The sequence below is a fragment of the Pyxicephalus adspersus genome, chromosome 2 (assembly GCF_032062135.1).
Source record: "Pyxicephalus adspersus chromosome 2, UCB_Pads_2.0, whole genome shotgun sequence".
Classification (NCBI taxonomy): domain Eukaryota; kingdom Metazoa; phylum Chordata; class Amphibia; order Anura; family Pyxicephalidae; genus Pyxicephalus; species Pyxicephalus adspersus.
The window spans coordinates 6,113,918-6,128,850 of NC_092859.1; the positions used below are offsets into that span (position 1 = coordinate 6,113,918).

A 14,933-nucleotide genomic window follows, 5' to 3' on the forward strand; every position below is an offset into this window, starting at 1 on the left:
CAGACTCATAGCTCCCTTCTGTCTGTGTCACCCTGCAGGAGGAGGGACAGGCTTATACCCCACCCCATCTTCTGTTTTTGTGATAACATAGAGAATTGCAGCTCTAACATAAATTACAAGAATTTATAAAGGGGTCATGTTCATACCTCCAGTAGATCTTTGCAGCGTTGTATAAAGGCGTCCACTTGTGCAAAAATACTTGTTTGATCCAAAACCCATCCAGAATCGGAAAACCTTAAAAAAAAATGAAATCATGAGTGAGGACTGACTGGCTGCACAGCATTGTCCTCCGTGTCACACAGGGAAGAGCTGTCAGTGGATTGCACTGTGAAATGTAACACATCATAATGGACATTGCCAAAGACTTCATTCTCTGATTGAAACCGAAAAAAAACTGCACATTCTTCACAATGCTTTATCATATGGTAGAGTCAGTACATCACAACTTTTAAAAATAATCCAACCAAACCTGCTTTCATCTCCTTATCCCACTGACCACCAATGTATGGAGCATTTTCCCTCCAAATAACCACCATGTATGAGGATAATTTTCTTCCCACTGACCTCCAATGTATGGGCTATTCTTTATCCCACCGACCCCCAATAGGGTATTCTTATTCCCACTGACCATCAATGTATGGGGTATTCTTTTACCCAGTGACCACCAATGTATGGGGTATTCTTTATCCAACTAACCCCCAATGTATGGGCTGTTCTTTATTCCACTTACCATCAATGTATGGGGTATTCTTTATGCCAATGACCACCAAAGTATAGGGTATTCTTATACCACTGACCACCAATGTATGGGGTATTTTTTATGCCACTGACCACCAATGTATAGGGTATTCTTATACCACTGACCACCAATGTATGGGGTATTCTTTATACCACTGACCACCAATAGGGTATTCTTTATCCCACTGACCATCAATGTTTAGGGTATTCTTTTACCTACTTACTACCAATGTATGGGGTATTCTTTATCCCACTGACCACCAATGTATGCGGTATTATTTATCCCACTGACCACCAATGTATGCGGTATTATTCATCTCACTGACCACCAATGTATAGGGTATTCCTTATTCCACTGACCACCATTGTATGGGGTATTCTTTATCCCACTCACCACCAATGTATGTGGCATTCTTTATCCCACTGACCACCAATGTATGGGGTATTCTTTATTGCACTGACTACCAATGTTTGGGGTATACTTTATCCCACTGACCACCAATGTGGCAGCAGGGTGGCTCAGGGGTTAGCACTCTGGTCTTTGCAGCGCTAGGTCCTAGGTTTGAATCCCAGCTAGGACGCTATCTACATGGAGTTTGCAGGTTCCCCCGGGGTCTGCGTGGGTTTCCTCCGCGTACTCCGGTTTCCTCCCAAAAACATGCAGTTAGGTTAATTGGCTTTCCCCTTAATTGACCTTAGACTACATTAATGACATATGACTATAGTAGGGACATTAGATTGTGAGCTCCTTTGAGGAACAGTTAGTGACTTGACTATGGACTTTGTACAGCGCTGCATAATATGATGACGCTATATAAATACTGTGTAATAATAATGTATGGGGTATACTTTATCCCGCTGACCACAAACGTATGGGGTATTTTTTATCCCACTGATCACCAATGTAAGGAATGTTCTTCATCATCCAACTGATACAAATGTAAGGCACATTTGCAGAGAGACCACTACTTCCACACAAAAAACTACAACATGCTGGCAGAAGACAGGCTCTTTGATTTTTGGTTGTTGCTGCTTTCTAACAAAAGCAAACTGTAAGATGTAAATGCATTTATGTTTTAATGCATCTATAATGTATTTAGCTGAAATATTAGCTTTGCGAGAACTGAAGTGTGTACATTTCCCTCTAGACCGCCCACAATGTGTTGTACTCACCTCTGATGCACCTGTGTGACTCTCATATACTGCTCCTTCCAAGCCGTGCAGCACAGGATACAGTCGTTTAACACCCGGCGACTAGAGGCGATGTACCCGTCGAAGATGTGATCAAGGGAAATCTCGCGGCTGCAGAGGCGGATCAATTCATTGCTGATCTGAAAAATAAAACAAAAAAAAGAATAGGTATCTTATGTCTTGTAGGTACATCTCATGGAAAGTACAGAACGTGCATCAGATATCAACTATGAACAACCATGTTAAGGAGTGCAAACATGGTCCCTACTTCTTGTAAAGAAGACCTTGCAATGAAGGAATGACAATGTGGATGCCCTGAAGGGACACAGTGTTCCAGGAGAATAAAGGAACGCTGCTAAAGTTACAGACTAAGAAGGTATTATTTTGATGGAAGTATGTATGCAGCTTAATAGAATACAAATTCAAGTATATGTAATATTAATATTATTAACAAGAACATGAAGATAGAGTATAACAAACTTATATGAAATTCATAAAGGCCCACTATAGTAGCTGACCAGACTCTCCAAATTTAATCTGAGTACTTCACCCCTGTGGTCGCCAATAACGTGGTACATTTATGCACATTTGGTGGCAATGCCCCAGGGTGTCACAATTTTGGTCTAAAGTTTATAGGTTGCTGGCCTCTCTATTCCCCCACTAAATTACAAAGAGACCAGAAGTGGCACTTGCTTAATCTGAGACCATAATCACTGATTGGTAACCAATTTAGACTCCTAATTCATGTTCTGACTGCAGCTCAACAAACAATAACTGGGGCCTGGTTCTCCTCTTCTATACGTTTTTCAGAGGTCAAGAGGCGCGTTTCCTGGACTATGGTGATGGAAAAACATTCAGCTCAACTCAATGGAAGCCTGGCCCCAAGTTCATGTTGATTTGGACTCCCTGGTTTAACAGGTTCCGCTCATCCTCTTCTGGTCATATTTTATTGTTCTTATAACATTTAGTGCTTACTGACTTTTCCTTGACCCGTTTTTAACCTACCTTTCTTCCTTCTTTTTTCCCCCTCTATTCTTGGGCTATGTACACACGTCAGATGATGATGATGATTATTAATATTATTATTAATAATAATAATAATAAACAGGATTTATATAGCGCCAACATATTATGCAGCGCTGTACATAGGGGTTGCAAATGAAAAACACATACAGACAGTAACACAGAAGGAGAGGACCCTGCCTCGAATCTAGGAGGTGGGAGAAGTAGCACACAATAGGAGGGGAGATATGAAGTGGTGGGAAGTAGTGACAGTTTCAAAAGACAGAAGAAGTTGGGTAAGTAAGGAAAAAAATGGGTTTTGAGCGCTCTTTTAAATGAGGAGAAAGTAGGAGCAAGCCAAAAAGGATGAGGAAGACCATTCCAGAGAGTTGGGGCAGCTCTAGAAAAGTCTTGTATCTGTGCGTGTGATGAGGTTATGAGTGAGAAAGTCATTAGTAGGTCATTGGAGGAGTGGAGTGAGCGGCTGGGGGTGTATTTTTTTTACCAAGTCAGATGATTCTCTTCCAATAATGATATCAGACGAGAGTCTGGCGTGTGTACAGTGCTCCCTGGCGAATCCATTGAGGACAAATGAGCAACGATCTTAATGGGATTGAAGGGGAGAGAGCACAGTGGGGTGCCACTCCATTGTTCTCCCCTCTCAATAGAGCAGAATGGTGCTGTATGTACAACACCTTGTTCATGCATTATGCAGTCTTTTTGCACGTGTGTACGTAGCCAAAGTTTTTTTTTTAATTGCTTGGTATTTTTTGCTATTCTGGGCCTTGGTCTGAGTAGACATTCCATACCATGGATGTTTACGGACCTCTTCACATTAGCTCTCCTCTGGGACTCCTTTTGAACGCTTTCCTGAAAACTGTCAATTCTCCAATCTCTTCACATGTCTCCAAGGGACACCTACTATTATGTCCCTGAGCCCTCAGACTTTATCTGCCTGGAAGAGACGTTCACCTGAACTTTTATTGTTTCTCTCTGTTCCTATGTCCTCTTTGTTTTATTTTTGAAAATACTGTTCCAGTTTCTATGTATATCTCTCTTTAATATCCAATAAAAAATATTTGAGAAGAAAAAAAGGTTCACTATAGCAATACATGTTATGTTCTGGTAATGTATGGGGGTAATACTGGTAATGAACGCTTTTAGTATATGAATTCCTTTTTGATTTCGCTTGCCTTTATAGATCAGCCAAGCTGCCTGCCATAAGTGACATAAGGGGTTTGGTGCCTGGGTGACTACAATGGTCAGCTTTTATTCATAAGCTTTTATGATGAAAAAAAAAGATGCTGTAACTGCTTAAAAATATAAGCTGGAGTTTGGGCTTTAGTTTGTTAATAGATGAAAATAAATACTAACTCATTAACAGGGAAGAGTCACTCAGGTTCTTGCCCCAGGCAACTGATTAGACTTCATGGCTGCAATCTGCATCCTGACAATGAAAACAGCAATGGAATATAAGATCCATGACGGCAAAAACAGCGAGACAAACACCAGAATCGAAGCGATTAGTCATTCATTTGAAGCCTCTATGGCCTTAGGCAGGTGGATAGATGTTCAGAATGCAAACTGTATATTGGCATTTCATAATGTCTATGCTGCTGAATGAAGTGACACAAAAACGATCGAGGGGCCATGGGAACAGCTCATCAAAAAACTGAATTTTATTAGCAGTGAAGGGACACTCATCCGTCTGATCGTCCTTTCCCTCCCTTCCTCATCCAGGCCCTAGGCACATGACTAGTGCTCTTTGCTGTAATCAGTATCTTGACATTTCACTATTTATATGCAGTGTTGTTAGGGTGCAACTGAGATAATCACAGGGCTGAGGGCACTGATCGACAAAGACCAGCCTTGTGTTCTTCCTCGTCGTCCTTCCAGCCATTGGTACACAACTAGGGTTTGCATCTGATGCCAAATATTTCCCTCTCTTTATTAAGTTTGAGTCTGATGACAGAAAAATCATGAGGAAAGAACCCAACAAAGATGGTAATCGAGTTGACAAAGAAGGAATTTTTTTCTTCTGGTTCCCAAAAGGGGGCACTGCTGTTCCCGACTTGCTTAGTAAGGGGTAGGATGGCGTTGCCTGGCAGTCGCTGTGACACTCTTGCTAATATTGCAGGCTGATCATATTGAACTGCTGCTTAGTGTAATTGTTTGGCTTGTGATTCCTTCCTATGGGACTTACTATCAGCGCTGGATAATGCCATATTGTTGATTAAAATGGAATCATACTTCACAGTAGGCACATGTGCAGGGTGGCCAAAAGGGAGGCTAGCTATCTCACCAAGCTAAAGGCTCATGACAACTAGGACTATATTTATATATGGAGTACAGGGAAACATTGGACAAATCCGAAAAACTTCCTAAATTGTGGAAAATCTTTATTTTTTTCCAATAGTAATCAAACCACTACTAAGGAAGCCAGGTTGCACATAAAACTGTTTAAGTAGAACCTTCACAATTAGAACCTTTACAATTAGAACCTTTACAATTAGAACCTTCACAAGTTTTTGGCTATTAAAAGTTTAACAGAAAATAGTTACATCTGAAGGTGTTGATCTTTAGGACCTTCAGAGGTGACCTCAATGGTTCCTTCCTCTGACCTTCATCTTTTACAGGAGACGGTGGTGATGTGAGTGTCACACTTACCTCGTCCTTGCTAAAAGTGCCTCTCTCCTGGGCATGCCTGCAGTTCTGACCCTGGGCGTGCCTGCTCTTCCAGATTTAACTGTCAGATTTAAAGATTTTAACTTCCCACCGGCCAATCAGGAAATCACCTCTTATTCGCCCTAGTTTATTTAGCTGGCTTAGACACAGCGCTCAGCGATCATGCAACGTGTCTCCACTAGTGCCGAGTCCCCTAGCTCTGCTGAGCATTTCCTCTACACCTGTTGGTTAGTTCAGTGCTTTCCCTGTCCAGCTCCTGTGTTAACCCCTTGTGGTCCAGTCTGTTGTTTCCCAGCCTATTCCCCTGTGCTGTTCCAGTGTTCCTCTGTGTCTGTAGTTATCTCTGTGTCACTTGTGCCTCCTGTTGCTTCCAGTGTTCCCTGTGTCATATTATGTATACTTCATAGTCAAACATTTATGGGCCTAACCAGCACACCCATATGAGCTTGTGGGGCTTCTCATTCCTAACCTTTGGCTATTGTTTTGGGGTTGGCCTACCTTTGAGGCCTCCACTCTTCTGGGATTCATAAAATTTCATCAACAGGAATTAAGAGGAAATTTCTAAAAAATTGGGTTAATTTTCTCTTGGACAGTTTACAGTTTACATTTTCCTTAAGTCCTGTTCTGGTGGTGTGATCACTGGGTCTTTGTGTTTTTGTATGGAGAGGTTGGAGACCAGCGTTCTTTAAGGTTGCTCCTTGGAAACATTACCAGTGCTTCTCCTGAGGGCCCTTATGCATGTAGTGGGCTAAAACAGAGGACTGTCTTGATAAGCGGTATGCAGACTGCCCTAGGTTATGTCCACATTAATGAAAGAGTGAGGGCCCTTATGCATGTAGTGGGCTAAAACAGAGGACTGTCTTGATAAGCGGTATGCAGACTGCCCTAGGTTATGTCCACATTAATGAAAGAGGTGGACCAGGGACAGTCAAGTTGAAGAACAACATCTACATGATGCTAGATGTCTTTCAACAGGAAATAAGGCCGGCCATATCATACTTGCTGCAGCTTCTAATTCACATTGTCAGAAACCCCTCCCTGAGTCCAGTAAAATCAAACTAAGCATTTTTAGTACAAGAGAGGAGTGGGTACAACTGTGCAAGATTAAAGGGAAGGCTTGAGCTTAGGTTTGGAGCAAACCTACATCAGGAAGCAATTATAAGTCCACCAGGGATAGCCTGCATCTTTTTGACAATATAAAACTAAATATTTATAGAATCACATAAGCCCAGTTATGGCTGATCATACAGAGCAATATGAAGAAAAGCACAATGGATTTTCTATTTACCTTGCGAAATAGTGAGGTAAGGCGCTCCCGGGTATTGTAATAGGGTGAGTTGACCCAGATGATACGGACAAGGCTGAGGAGACGAGGGAATTTATCAGGAATGTCTTTCAGCTTCAAGGACATCAGTTCTTCAAAAGGTCCTTTCAGTATGGATAGAAAGCGGAGGTTAGACTGAGCCTGGACAGACCCGTCCTAGAAGAAAGGAAAAACATTGGGTTCATTTAGATATACAAAGAGGAAAAATTATATCTATATTTTTTATATATTTATATAGTGTTGTAGCAGTGTCTGCAGGTTCCTGTGATAGTCTTCCAATTGATCCTGGACAAGCCCCCATTGAATCCCAGCCCAGGCTGTATATTGGGCCTTAAATACAGGCTAAGTGTAGGTTAAGCCAACTTTCCCTTAGTGAGGCAAGGAGGAAAAAAATGTTACCTTAAAGTGAACATGATTTGCCCTAGCTCTGTGCTAGCAGTGCCTGCAGGTTCCTGTGTTAGTCTTCCAACTGATCCCTGACAAGCCCCCATTGAATCCCAGCCCAGGCTGTATATTGGGCCTTAACTATCGCCTATATGTAGGTTACATTCCCTTCCCTTAGCTAAGGTCATTCCCATCCTAAAATGTTAGTAGGCAGTAGTTAAGCCAATAAAAAGGGACCTTGTGGTCAAAAAGACTTAGAGGGTATCCCCAACCATTTTTTTTCCCTTTGCAGTGGTCTGAAGGGTTACAATCCATCACTTTTTACTGTTATCAATGGCGTGTTTTTTTTTTAAATTTATTTCTACTTTAAGTGAAATGACCTTGGAAAGAGATTTGGGGACCAAAGGGTAGACTGGTAACCCCAGATCCATAATTAGTAGCCTCCTCTCACCTGGATCTGCTTGGACAGTTTCTGGAAAGGACCCACGTAGGATGATTTTGCCATCTCCAGGATGTGTTCGATATGTTTGACCCCCGGCTTATCCAGCTGCTTGCTGATTCCAGAAAGGTCGCTGCATCGTTCGCTCCAAAATTCAATCTCCTCTAGAGGACCTGAGCTCTCGCCCATCTCCACCGCTTCCTGGGCACTCAGAACTTCTTTGATCTGGCGGGTCCAGTGCACCATGGCAGCTATGGGAGGAGAAACATGGCAAATTAAAGGAAAATTTGTCAAAGGGAACAAACAACCGATCTTAGTGTCACATCTGAGCATAAATGGAAACTTTGATGAGGACTGTAGATCAAGATCACATCTTGGAAAAAGTAAAAGGAAGAGTAATACCCATATGAAGTAAGCTTGATCTGACTGCAAGGGTCCAGGCCTTGCTCCCTGGGCATGCACTACTCATCCCAAAACAGTCATGAATGGGACAGAAATGGAATCACCGCTCTAAAACTAAACATTTGCTTTGTCAATGGGCACTGCTATACTACATATTCACCTTCCCCTGCATGGGTGAAACACAGGTTTACTTTAAATTGATATAACAGTTCAGCTTTACCTGTCAGGGATTGCTGTGTTTTTTGTTTTCATCATGTATTTACTCCTTGTCAGAACAGAAATGTTAGCCCAGTGAAAACTATAAAGCCCTCTTTAGAGAATGACCTTTCTCTTGTCATTATAAAGGATTTTTAGCACCATGGGTTATCTACAGATATTGCATACAGATATTGCAACATAGACTGATTGTCTTTAAGTTCCCCAAATGAGAGAGGCAGAGTAGGAAGGACTCTGTATGTAAAGTTAGAGGAGAGAATGGGACCCACACCACCCCCACTCTGTTTCCAGGTCTAGGGGTATGTGTGAAGTGCAGGCCTCCATAGGAGAGAGCAGGTTTAGAGTCTTTGAGGAGGAAAGCCAAGTTTCAATGAGAGCCAGAAAGTTTATCATACCTAACTGATCTTCAGAAGGATAACAATAGGGGAAAGAAAAAGAAAGCTATGGGGAAGAGAAGGGGTCGGGATGACTGATGTGTGTACATTTTAGTATGATCAATTTAATTAAAAAAATACTTTTAGAAAACAAATTTTTCCATATTAAAAAATGTTCTTCTTCAATGTTTCACATGAATCCTGCATTAGCGGGGCTCAGAGTCCCTGGTTTCCTGTTTGAACCGCTGCTTATTCCCAGAAGGACAAAGATGGAGGCGCTCTGCTACAGAACAGATGAGTTTAGGAAGATTTAGTTCTCCCTGTAAATAACAGGAGACTGGAAACTGTGAAAAGCAGCCTTTAACACCACCTGCTGGCTGAAAGTGAGAATGCACAATAATAATATGAAATAATCCACATTTACCTAAAAAAATATTATTTCAAAAGGTAAAATAGACACAAAACCCTTTAAATATCACCCATATACTCACTCTCCAGTCTCTGCACCAGCTCTTTGTCCTTGATGGCGGCTTCAGCTTCCACTTTCATGGCCTCAATGGGGATGTAGAGGACAGTGTGGCCCTGTAACTTGTACCTGGTGTCTGGGGGGGAAAAGATTACAGGTTAGGGTGATTGTAGTTCCATGGAATGACTGGTTCCTCCTAGGGAGGAACGAGTAAAGTGATCAAGGCAGAGATTGGTTAGTGGAGTCAACCAATGGCTGTGTGAATTGAGCCGATGTTCTTTAACCTCTTGCTGTATATGAAGAAATGCCCTGTGAGCTTCTAACATGCTTAACTGAGGGAATCATTATTTTTTGTGTCATATGCCTACATCTTCCCAACGGGCACCGTGGCCCCCCCGTGACCACCATGCAGACATCTGACATCCACAAAAGATTCCAATAGCTCTGCAAGACAGCAAAGACCAGATTCACCCGCAGCCAGACCAGTGAGCAAGGGGTCTATGTATAAAGCAGACATTCACTGAAACATTCCATGGTGGGTAATCAATCACTGCCATTGAAACACATGGACCTGGAAGATCCTCCGCCAGGGAATGTTCCAGCGAATATCAGATTCACTGCTTTATAATTAGACCCTTTAGAGATCCCTCAATATTTTCACCAGACCAATATTAACACATATTTCACAATGTAAAATGTATGAATCATCAGTAAAAAGTTTATTCCCACATTTTTTAATTGAATCCAATAGACCTTATTTTTTCAAGCTCTCCAAGACTGGAGAAGATGGACAATCATGGGTGAAGCTAGGTGATCCAACAAGCCAGGAATGGATCTGGTCCAAGGCTGAAAACATTTGCCAATAATAGCAAATTAGTTTTAGGAAATCCATTCTAGGTTTGCTGGATCTCCCAGGTTCACCCATGATAGTCTATCCCAGCCATGGCAAACTACAGCTCAATCAGCTTGTTTCACCGGCTCTTTGAGTGTTCTGTGGCTCTGGCTGGTGCCACCTCGAGCAGGGTCAGAAGAAGGACCCCGCTGGGGGGCGCACCTGCCAGAGCCGTGGAACACGCCCCCCGTTTGTATCCCGGCTCGTAGAAGTGGGCGGGCTGTGTCCTTGCACACAACCCGCCCACTTTCCCATCGCAGGCTCAGATGCGCGATAGGAGAGTAGGCGGGGTTATGCCATCATGACGTCATGTTTAGTGGTGTCATGATGGCATAACCCCACCCACTCTCCTGTCTGCCCGGCCAGATTGTGGCCCCTGACTGAAAAAGTTTGCCCTCCCCTGGTCTATCCTCTCCAGTCTTAGAGAGCTTTCATATTCTGAAAGCTCTCCCAAGCTGGAGAGGATGAACGTTTATCAATGAAGCTGGGTGATTCAGCAAACCTGGAATAGATTTCTTAAAAGTAATTTGCTAATGATGGGCAAATGGTTTCCATCCTGGATCAGATCCATTCCAGGTTTGCTGGATCTCCCATGATAGTCTATGTTCAGCAGCCTTGGAAAGCTTTATTAAATAAGGCCCAATGTGAGAAACGTGTCCATTTTGGGTGAATCTTTTGAAAACATGCATTTTCTTTGCATCGTACTGAATTTCTTTTTTTAGCTTTGGAGTTGATTTGTCTTGAATCCCAGATTAGGCGAGTATCACAAATAGAATAATTCCACAAAATCCATAAAACCATCTAACAATCCTTTCCTTGTTCTCCATAATCTTGTTATGGCGTGGGGGGTGGGTGAATGAGGTTTGAGGCTTTCACCATACTGTAGCCACAGACCGCAATAAGATCACAGGGAGGGAAAAGAAACGGGTTTATTACAATACTGGAACAAAGCCGGTAATATAGATTGAGTGGAAAGCTGAACTGGAAAGATGAATCCGTGCTGTAATCGGTAATGCATCACGAAGGGGGGGTCTGTTAATAAAGCAATGACATTCACTGAATGTACTTTGGTAGTGAATCTTGTTTTCATTGCCAGTGATTGATTGTACACCATAGAATGTTGCTGAAACTTTCAATCATTTATACGGCAGGGTTCATTTGATAACCAGGGACTTTCTAATAGGAGCAGAGCGAAGAGAAAGATGAGCTCATCAGTCTGCTGCTTCTCCTTCACTGTCCAATCAAAAGCTGTGGGCGGGGCTCAGCCCTGTGTTACTTGTAAGGCGGGGCCCAGCCCTGTGTTACTTGTAAGGCTGCAAGACTGGGCTGTATGTCAGAGCTGTGTATAATTTGGTACAGGGTGGGCAGCAATGCAACCCTTTGTCAGGTATTATCTTTATTCTATGTAAAGATATAACTATTTGCCTGGAGTTCTGCTTTAACATTATTTTCTTTATGTATATAGAAGAAGAAAAGGCTAGTGGGGTCTCTCTGAAGAGATTCTCATAATTCCCTGAGCTCGCCAATCAACAGAAATCATAACCTGATTGTGACGTTAAAGTTCTGATTCAGCAAGGGGCGTATCAAACCCCTGCAGAGAGACCACTGCTTCCCCACAGTGTGCCAATAAAGATTATTTTTACATTTAAAGACAATGTTACAAGTTTATAGCATCCTTTGATGCTTATTGCTGGAGGAGCAGACGTCCACCTGTTAGTGCGGCCAGGAAGCGGTGGACGTTGGCGGAGAAATTGTTGCGTATGCTCTCAGGCCAGCTGGTGTTCCCGAAGATGTAGGGAGCATAGATCCCATTCATCAGCCTCAGCAGGGCGGCGGTGTAGGACCCTCTTACAGAGCCAAACTGCAAGTTTTCCTCCAGGTTCTCAGGGCGTAGGGGTGTCCGCTGTTTGCGTAAGAAGTAGAGGATCTGCTTCAGATTCTGAAAGAAAGTTTAAATAAAGTTTTAAACACAACCTGTGTACCTCCAATCCTTTAGAATTTACATTTAAGTATATAACAAGGTGCAGTAGCATTTTCGTTCCCGAGGGGGCAGCCCTTAGACCCTCTGCATTTACTCAATCCTCTGGGCTGGATGTCTCATTCAACCTGGAAGACTGCTGACATCTTGTGGTGAAAAAGATGTACAGCCGAGGGCAGCTCCAGATTAAAGGTAAGTGTTAAAGCCCGAGTTGCTTTTTATTTTTTTAAGCTTGCCGAGGGCCTTTGTTTTTTTTTTACCTGGAGTCAAAGGTCAAATTCATTAAAAAATCACAAGCTGAAATCATTAGTAGATTCAGAGTCACAGGCAACTGAAGTTATGAATATTATTCTACATGTTAGTGGCAAACCAATGAAGTCCTATATTAATCAGGGCCCTATATGACCCAGGTGTTACGTACCTGAACTGGCATGCTGGGCTGGGCGTGGAGTCCGCTTTGAGGGTCAAGATACACAGACAGCGCCTCCTGGCTGACGTCTGATGAAAAGCGTTCCAATGCATCATCCACCTCTGGAGTCCAGGCTTCTGGAGTTACATGGCTCAGAACAATCCTTTGCTTGAGGTTGGGTTTCTGGAAGACACAGGCAGATATAATTTATATTAGAAGATACACCAACAAGGTCAGGTGAGCTAAGATGCCATGTTGTATGCTGAATACAAAATCTCTGTCACCGGTGTGTCACCCTAGTGGGGTCACAGACAGTAGGATGCATTTATGGGTGCATTTAAGGTTGACTCTCATATAGCTAAGTCTGTGGAAGAGGAATGAACATCCGTTAGTGGGAACATTACATTATTTGTTATTTACTTGCTGCTTCACATTTAATTTGCAGAGGCAGCACAGTGGCTAAGTGGCTTTGCAATCTTGCAGCCCTGAAGCATTGGCTTACTAAACCTGATTTCCAGCAGGACTCTTTCCACAAAGTGTCCCCATGTTTGTTCGGCTTTTCTCCAAATTTCTTCCCATAAACCAAAATGTAAACCTCCCCTGTCAGAGCTATTTAAATGTATAGTATTACCGTGTGACTTTGGGGGGACATTAGAGTGTCAGCTCCACTGTACAGAGACTGATAGGACTGGCTCAGTGTTCTCTGTACAGCACTGCGGTATATGTCAGAGCTTTATAAATGTATAATATTAGTGTGTGACTGTGAGAAGATTAGAGAGTCAGCTCCTGATGAAATGGCCCTGGGTCATAGGAATAAGTCACCATGTCTGGCCTAAGAATGGCTGGAAGGGAAGCATATGGAGTAATAAGCTGTGGCAGGGCTAATGAACTGTACAGTTATATAAGAAAATACGAAGCCCATAATGGGACGGTGCCAAGTGATGGGAGGTCTGTGTGCAGCTACAGGCAGAGTGAGGGAGATTATACACAGATATGATGGGCGCTCAGAGGGGGCTGATGGGAGATTCGCTGCGTAGAATTGTCTCTCGTGCCTCCAGGCGAGAACATTTGCAGACTAATGATTTCATGTTGCCAACATCTGTTCTGTACTGAGGAAAACATGAGCCAGATGCTGAGTACAATATTCTCCCTCCCCGACCCCACAACCCAGAACAAACTCTGCGTCAGCACTTGTAACCGGTTATATGTACTGCGCACACTGATACATGCCATTCACAACCGTATAATGCTCAGTGACTTGGTGTGTGCGTCCTTATCAAACGCCTTACCCATATGTCCCTATAATTATCTGTCATGGGCCTATCTATCTTTTATGTCCCTAATTATGAAGCACTCTATCTCCTATCGATCCCATCTCTATCTATCTATCGTATCTATCAATCCCTCTATCTATCTATCTATATATCTATCCATCTATCCCATATCTATCCAACTTCTATCTATCTATCCATCTATCTATCTTATATGTACCTAATTACCAATCACTCTATCTCCTATCTATTCCCCTATCTATCCCATATCTATTTATCAATCTATCTATTCAACTTAGATAGATAGACTATCTATCTATCTATCTATCTATCTATCTATCTATCTATCTATCTATCTATCTATCTATCTATCTCTTTTATGTACCTAATTACCAATCACTCTATCTCCTGTTGATCCCTTCTCTATCTATCCCCCTATCCATCCCCCTATCTATCCATCTTCTATCTATCTATCCCATATCTATTCTATCTATCTATCTATCTATCCATCTTCTATCTATCTATCCCATATCTATTCTATCTATCTATTTATCTATCTATCTATCTCTATCTATCTATCTATCTATCTATCTATCTATCTATCTATCTATCTATCTATCTATTTCCAGCATTTCACCTTTCTCCTTTATATCTTAGTATCTCTGTGTTGACACCTGGGGACAAGGAATTGGTTTCTTCTCTTCTTTTTTTGCGCCGTCTCACGCTGTCTGTGCTTGTCCTGACAAATGCTTACTCCAGCAGTCTGTGTCTTTGGAATATTCTTTTTTCTGCTGTCTGTTTTATAGGAGAATGTTCCTTGCTCTATTATACAAGCAGATGATGAATTCTCTGCCTCTGACTGTGCTGAGAACATTTCAAGTAATATATATACAGATTAACTCTACATGACAATATTTGAAGAATAATGCACTGCTCTCTGTACGTAGATGGGATGGGGGAATTTTAAGGATTTCTAAACGATTAAATGGAAATCTCCCATCTGCTGTAACCACTTTGTTTAAGTGTGGTGGTATGAAATTGTTTCTGTGTATAAATGGAAATTATATATGTACAGGGTGCAGCTTTGGTGTAATTTGTCCGATAAGGAATGTTTGCACCACACAATGTGCCTCACAATTACTCCAAAGCTTACCTCCGTCCC

The 14,933-nt window shown here is 42.3% G+C and overlaps 1 protein-coding gene across 1 annotated transcript in view; it reads right to left on the reverse strand.

Moving 5' to 3' along the window:
- DNAH2 (dynein axonemal heavy chain 2) overlaps positions 1-14,933 on the reverse strand; it is a 112,617-nt gene that overhangs the window by 84,116 nt on the left and 13,568 nt on the right. Inside the window, exons 4-10 of the mRNA XM_072399329.1 lie at positions 12,513-12,683; positions 11,824-12,052; positions 9,247-9,357; positions 7,776-8,014; positions 6,905-7,096; positions 1,912-2,069; positions 147-234 (exon numbers count right to left, since the gene is read on the reverse strand). Of these exons, the coding sequence (XP_072255430.1) occupies positions 147-234; positions 1,912-2,069; positions 6,905-7,096; positions 7,776-8,014; positions 9,247-9,357; positions 11,824-12,052; positions 12,513-12,683 (1,188 nt within the window). The remainder of the gene's footprint in view (positions 1-146; positions 235-1,911; positions 2,070-6,904; positions 7,097-7,775; positions 8,015-9,246; positions 9,358-11,823; positions 12,053-12,512; positions 12,684-14,933) is intronic.